This window comes from Chiloscyllium plagiosum, unplaced genomic scaffold (assembly GCF_004010195.1).
Source record: "Chiloscyllium plagiosum isolate BGI_BamShark_2017 unplaced genomic scaffold, ASM401019v2 scaf_10624, whole genome shotgun sequence".
Taxonomy (NCBI): Eukaryota; Metazoa; Chordata; class Chondrichthyes; order Orectolobiformes; family Hemiscylliidae; genus Chiloscyllium; species Chiloscyllium plagiosum.
This window is the reverse complement of record NW_025212727.1, coordinates 4,724-12,330: the sequence shown is the minus strand read 5'-3', so window position 1 is coordinate 12,330 and position 7,607 is coordinate 4,724. Positions and strand designations below refer to the sequence as shown.

At 40.4% G+C, this 7,607-nt stretch overlaps 1 protein-coding gene across 1 annotated transcript; it reads right to left on the bottom strand.

Moving 5' to 3' along the window:
• Nucleotides 1-3,494: 3,494 nt before the first annotated feature.
• Nucleotides 3,495-4,379, bottom strand: LOC122547455 (G-protein coupled receptor 15-like). The gene has a single exon (XM_043686077.1). It carries the CDS (start codon nucleotides 4,377-4,379, stop codon nucleotides 3,495-3,497), a length of 885 nt encoding a protein of 294 aa, XP_043542012.1.
• Nucleotides 4,380-7,607: the final 3,228 nt, after the last annotated feature.

Below are 7,607 nucleotides of genomic sequence, written 5' to 3'. Positions count from 1 at the left end.
ACATGCCCAGCCAATTCAGCCTCTCTTTATAGCTCAAACATGATAAACAATAAAAGCCTGAAAGGCGGAAGAAATAACCAATTTGTTAGTTGAAATCTTGACATTTTAACTTCGCCAATTATATTGCATACTGATAAATGCAATTCTTGAGCTGCATCAAGTCCCAACTCGTTAACACCAAAGAGGCTTAGGAGGCCTTGTTCAGGATTCTCTTAAAGTTAACAAGCAGATGTACTTGGCACTTTGGTCCCAAATGCAATATTAGCACTGATTTTGAAATTGCTGGAAGAAGGAAACTGAAACACCTGGCAGAAACCCTCTCTTAGTCAGGGAGAACGTGCAAACTCCACACAGACAGTCACCAAAGACTGAAATCATCAAAGGCTGAAATCGAACCGGGGTTCTTGGTGGTCTGATAGGGTTAGTCAGGCCATAGTGCTCGATACAGAGCCACTGAAATGCTATTCTATCATATCCTTTATAATGTACTGTACGTTTTTTTTTCCATTGAGGAAAATTATAAGTAACATCTCGCCATCTATTCTTCATCTCCTCCCAATTTTGAATAATGCCCACCTCAATGCTAATACCCATCGCAGGATATTATAGAAAGTTAACAGCAATCCATCCACAATCTCTGTAGCTACCTAATTGTCAGTCTATAGAGTGTGTTCAATCATATTAGGGAGTTCAGGTGCAGATTGACCAGGCGCAATCAATTCTTGTAACCAGGCAAGAACCTGGCTGAAAGAAAGATAGGACTTGTGATTGTGGATCCGAATTCGGTATTTGTGTATGAGGCATGGGCATTGTTGTAGTACTGAACCAATACTCTGTGTCTCGCTTCAACATGGGGAAAATACGACCAGATCATGGTAAAAGAACAGGACTCTATCACAAGACGTAAAGCATTAACATAGAGGTTGCATTTGGAAATGTGTTCTCTGATTAACCTTGACAGGTCTCGTTAGTGGGTGGGATACATCCACACATTGAGGGAAGTGAGAATGGAAATCAACTTTCAATCCACCTTGCAATCGGGGGAGGTGGCAGAATGCTGGAGATTTGGAAACATTACCATCTTGTTGAAAAATGATTAACTAAAACGGAGTATTCACTTGAATATCAGAGTCTGGGAAACTTTGAAAAGGAGTAATTCAGGACAAAAGTCATAGGCACATGGAGTCCATGAGAATTAAATATTGGGAGACAGCGTATGTTTCTCAAATGTTTGATAAACTCGCGGACTGGAGTCACTCAACGAAGCAGGAATGATGAGGGGTATATTATGTTATGTGTGGGTTTCCAGTCAGGCATTTCATACACTGCTGGATAAGAGACTTGTCTACAAACGGAGAGTTGACATAATACAATGCGCAGTAGCACCAGGGATGCAAATTGGATTAGTGCCAGTACATAGAGGTTAATGGTTAATAAGTGTTTAAGGACGTGGAACTTTGTGGTATTCACATTATGCCAGTTTTGGGAAGCTTGTTTTTCCTGAGATATCAGATATTCTTGTACAGGATACAGTTTTAAAGCGTTCAGACTGCACACGAGCTGGAAGTATTGTAAACTGTGAGGAAGACAGAATCCATCTTCAAAAGGATATAGGCAAGCTGATGGAATGGGCAGCAGATGGAATTTAATGCACAGTATTGTAAGGTGAAGTATTTGGTTTAAGCAGTGTAACAGAAATGGGACAGTTATAATGTTTTGAGTCCTCTGTGGGCAATAAACTAATGGGAAAGATATGAGCAGACACATTTGCAAAGTGGTTGATAGTGATTTGAGTGTAGGTCTTTGCTTCTACGAATATAGTTTGAGGTAATGAAGCATACAGAGCTGTGAGGGAAAGGTGTTTCTCGAGAGTGTTCAGCAAAATTTTCACAGCAGGTTTGTTTTCCCCTCTCATGGAGATAATGTATACTTAATTCTGGGAATATCCAGAATATTCAGCGGATTTGGATATTGTGGGAAAAAAACAAGAATGCTTAACTGTGCAAGGCACAAGTGCAGTCCTGCAGAATGCCCAGAGAAATTGAATGTATTAATACGAGGTAAGTAGGAAATAGTGAATAGGCTACGTCTTAAGAAGATATACTGTGGACAGTTCCTGCAATGGGAATGTGTCTCATGATTCCTGGATGAAAGATGGCTGAGTTGCTGTTTTTCATTTTCAATGTCTAGGAAGGAATTGAGCATGAACTTTCTTTCTGCTTGTCCCAAGCTATTTCACCTATTTCCGTACCTTCAAAAGTAAAGTCAGAGGATATTTAAACAATATCTTTATGTCCTCCCTGAACTTAGCCTGGGAGGCTATATAGATTATGGTGTTTGTGCAGGAACTCAAATCCTGTAGCATATGTCCAGCCTGTTCCAGGATGGCGAAAGGGTTGCTGTAGTTTGTCTGCAAGAATTCAACTTCGGTTATTTGTGCACAAATAAAATGAATAAGAATGACCATCCACAACAGGATAAAATTTGCAGATATGAGCAGCAGTAACACAATGGATTTCTTTCTGTTCTCCAATTCTGAGTCATTATCACTGCCCCGAAGAGCCTTCCTGATCCGACTTGTCAGTAAAATGTGTTTGATGGTTAGACCATTAAACAGCAGAACCAAGAGAAATGGAATAAAAGTTAGGAAGATGATATCAATCCATAAGTATGAGATCCATATCAGTTCAGTATAGCGACTTGCTTTCACAATGCAGAACCACGCAATATTGTCAATGATCACCTGAGGTTCACTCACAAAATATCTTGGTATATTTTCCAAAATGCTCAGCCCCCAAATTGTTGCTACAACGACCTTTGCAGTTCTTTCTGTGCAATATTGTGTTCTTAGCTTTTGGCAACAAATGGCAACATATCGGTCAAAGGTAAAGGCAACAGTTAACCAGACAGAACATTCCACAGAGATGAAAATTAAGAAGAAATTCATTCTGCAGATGGCTGTGTAATCTAAGAATGAATCAGGGTAATAAATTTCATGGAGCTCAAAGAGGATGACATCAAATACGAGGCACATGATAGTGATTTGAGTGTAGGTCTTTGCTTCTACGAATATAGTTTGAGGTAAAGAAGCATACAGAGCTGTGAGGGAAAGGTGTTTCTCGAGAGTGTTCAGCAAAATTTTCACAGCAGGTTTGTTTTCCCCTCTCATGGAGATAATGTATACTTAATTCTGGGAATATCCAGAATATTCAGCGGATTTGGATAATGTGGGAAAAAAAACAAGAATGCTTAACTGTGCAAGGCACCAGTGCAGTCCTGCAGAATGCCCAGAGAAATTGAATGTATTAATACGAGGTAAGTAGGAAATAGTCAATGGGCTATGTCTTAAGAAGATATACTGTGGACAGTTCCTGCAATGGGAATGTGTCTCATGATTCCTGGATGAAAGATGGCTGAGTTGCTGTTGTTCATTTTCAATGTCTAGGAAGGAATTGAGCATGAACTTTCTTTCTGCTTGTCCCAAGCCATTTCACCTATTTCTGTACCTTCAAAAGTAAAGTCAGAGGATATTTAAACAATATCTTTATGTCCTCCCTGAACTTAGCCTGGGAGGCTACATAGATTATGGTGTTTGTGCAGGAACTCAAATACTGTAGCATATGTCCAGCCTGTTCCAGGATGGCGAAAGGGTTACTATAGTTTGTCTGCAAGAATTCAACTTCGGTTATTTGTGCACAAATAAAATGAGTAAGAATGACCATCCACAACAGGATAAAATTTGCAGATATGAGCAGCAGTAACACAATGGATTTCTTTCTGTTCTCCAATTCTGAGTCATTATCACTGCCCCGAAGAGCCTTCCTGATTCGACTTGTCAGTAAAATGTGTTTGATGGTTAGACCATTAAACAGCAGAACCAAGAGAAATGGAATAAAAGTTAGGAAGATGATATCAATCCATAAGTATGAGATCCATATCAGTTCAGTATAGCGACTTGCTTTCACAATGCAGAACGACGCAATATTGTCAATGATCACATGAGGTTCACTCACAAAATACCTTGGTATATTTTCCAAAATGCTCAGCCCCCAGATTGTTGCTACAACGACCTTTGCAGTTCTTTCTGTGCAATATTGTGTTCTTAGCTTTTGGCAACAAATGGCAACATATCGGTCAAAGGTAAAGGCAACAGTTAACCAAACAGAACATTCCACAGAGGTGAAAATTAAGAAGAAATTCATTCTGCAGATGGCTGTGTAATCTAAGAATGAATCAGGGTAATAAATTCCGTGGAGCTCAAAGAGGATGACATCAAACACGAGGCACATTAGATCCGCCACTGCCATGGCCGTCAGATAAACTGAGATGCATTTGGAACGGCCGCACTTTTCTCGCAAGAGGATCACGATAGTTACCATGTTGGCTGCAAATGAATGAGAGGAAGAGGGAGAGGGAGAAAGTGCAGTAAGCGGAATTGGAGGAATAAAAAGAAGTCAATTGAATGGACATAAATATAGTTTGAAAATCTCATTAGATATTTGGAAAAAATGCTGCAGCTCTGTATTAAGAAATTCACTTTCATAACAGATGCATTTTACGTTATTTAGGATCTGTTTGTATTTGAAATCAATGCGAATCTCCTGACTGCAATTTACTTACTTCTCTGCATTGTGAAAATGCAATGCTAGATGCATATTTGTTGATTTACATCATATCGCTCATCACTTCAGCGATTACTAAATTAATCAACAAGTTCAGACATATTCTTCTGATTTTTAACCAACCTGGATCTATGCATATTGTTACATTCTGCACTTGTCTCCTGTGGAGGATGTGGAAATTCGCCAAGATGTGCACTCACAACCAAAAGCAGGAATCAGAGCAAATGGGACGTGGGAAATCTCTTTATGAGCCACAATAGGATAGGTGATAGCCTACTGGTATTGTTGCTAGTCTATTAATCCAGAGATCCAGAGAATGTCCTGGGTGCATAGTTCGAATCCGACCGGCAGATGTTGGAAGTTGAATTCAGTTAAAATGAAAATTTGGAGTTTAGATCATAGAATCCCTACTTTGTGGAAGCAAGCCATTTGCCCAATTGAGTCCATGCTGACCTCAGAAGATTGAGAGCAATCCCCCCCACCCCCCAAACCCACCCACTCCCTGCAATGCTGAATTTACCTTGGCGAATTCAACTAGCCTTTACACTATCTTTGCACAGTATGAGCAATGTAGCAGGCCAATCCACCTAACCTGCACATGTTGGATTGTGGGAGGAAAATGGAATACTTGAAAGAAACTCAAGCAGACATGAGGAAATTGTGCAAGCTCCACACAGACAGACGCCCGAATCTGGAAATGAACACAGGTCCCTGATACTGTGAGGCATCAGTTCTAGTCACTGAGATACTGTGCTGCTCCTATGTGCCAGCGTCTAATATTCACCATGAGGTCGTTGTTGGAAAAACCCACGTGTTTCAATAAAGCCCTTTAAGGAAGGAAACAGCTTGTTGTCCCTGGCCAACACCTGACCTCAGACTCACAACAATGTGATTTGCTCGTTAGCAGCACAGTACCCAATTAAGGATTGGAAATGAATGCTGGCCTGGCCAGCGATGCTCATATCCTGTAAATGAATTAAAAGAAGAGTTCGAACCATCTGCCCAGTAAAGCTCAGGAATGTGACTCAATGTTCATTCTTTATGAGATGGCAGCGTCAACACCGCTCAGGAAACGTGATGCCATCCACAACAGCATTGTTTGATTGCCATCTTCGCCATTTGGTTTTAACATTGTCCCCTCCGTCACTGTGTCACAGTGGCACCAACTGATACAATGTGCAAGTTATAATGCAGGAAATGCCATTTGAAGTTTCAGAGGGTATCTTACATGCATGCCCATGGCTTTTAGCACCAAGAAAGGCTACAGCAGAAAACCCATGACAGAAAAAAAAATCACAATTCAGATATTCGACGCCAGACTGCTGATGATGGGAAAGTGCAAGCATTTTGACGGTCACTCACTATTACAATGTTAAAAACAATGCAATTTCCATTGTAATCAAAATCTGGGCTACTCAAAAGCATGCGCTGCAGTGACTCATATTCTCACAAGAGTATTCAATGAAAGTGAAAAAAACGTTTTGCATGTCAGTGACGATCAAATGAATACATTTCATTACAATGAGGCGAGGAAATTGGATTTAATGTTGAGTGTATAAGATAAAAATGCCTGACTGGCTTTAGTCAATAACCGGACTGCCAAAAAACAAACCGAACCAGAATAAGCTGAGCTGGGAGAACTGGCCACTCCCCTGTCATTGTACAAGTTATTTTAAAAACAGGCTTTTTCCAGAGGCAGTGTCTGTTCGCTATAATCAAATTGGCCCAGAAAGCCATTCAAGCCATGACTTTTTAGAATCTGTGTCTTTTACGATCACGCTGAAAATATTGGACAACATAACACTGTTAAAGGAGCAGCATCAGCACAACAGGTAGGAAAATGCTTAATAGAAAACATGAATGGTGAATGATCGAATAGCTGTGGATGTCAGTTTAGCCCTCCAGCCCTCTAATTGTACATTCAGTGATTATGCCATGAATTGAGTTTCAGTGACGCTAGATTAGATTAGATTACAGTGTGGAAACAGGCCCTTCGGCCCAACAAGTCCACACCGACCCGCCGAAGCGAAACCCACCCATACCCCTACATTTACCCCTTACCTAACACTACGGGCAATTTAGTATGGCCAATTCACCTGACACTGCACATCTTTGTGATGTGGGAGGAAACCGGAGCACCCGGAGGAAACCCACGCAGACACGGGGAGAACGTGCAAACTCCACACAGTCAGTCGCCTGAGGCGGGAATTGAACCCGGGTCTCTGGCGCTGTGAGGCAGCAGTGCTAACCACTGTGCCACCGTGCCACCGTGACGCTGTTGTACATTTAGAGAAATTCTATGTCCGTGATCACATGAATTTTATTTCTCTGTTGAATTATGCTATACCTTTTACTGATCGATATAGACAGTAATTAGATCAGAACGATAAAATATCACAATCACCAATGATCACTGTAAGGATAAACGTTCACAGAGAATAGTGACTACAAAACATCCATTAACTGACTTACCAGGCACACCAAAAATGGCAAGAATAGGGTAATATAGTTTTTCTATCTGAGTAATTATTGCTGTTCTCATTGCTTTGAAGTCAAGGAATTAGGTTTAAGAAAGTCCAGATAAAATCTGCACACAAGACACAGACCTGTAAGTGTAGATGATTGTAACTGTACATATACATCTGAGGGAGGTCTGGAGAGATAATGAGAATTGACACAAATGCGATTGTCTGATTACTTTATCCCCAAGGTAATGTCTTCATTTTGACACAAACATCTACAACCTGATGAAATTCAGTCTGGGACTTTTCTACTCACTTTTGTTTTTGGTGTTTGCATTCCGAAAGATATCCATTGGCAATGGCCTGTTTATTAACAGAGTAATGTGATGCTACAATTCAGATTTCCAAACAACAGTACATCAGTATTCTTTGATGTTTTACTGAGTGTTGAATAAATTCAAGTCTGTTTAATTTGTTTAAATATTCTTTCAAATATTAAATGATATGGGTGATATGGTGGCAC

Bases quoted from the DNA above. Each gene is read 5' to 3' on its own strand.
- LOC122547455 (XM_043686077.1), bottom strand. From the start codon at position 4,379: ATGGTAACTATCGTGATCCTCTTGCGAGAAAAGTGCGGCCGTTCCAAA.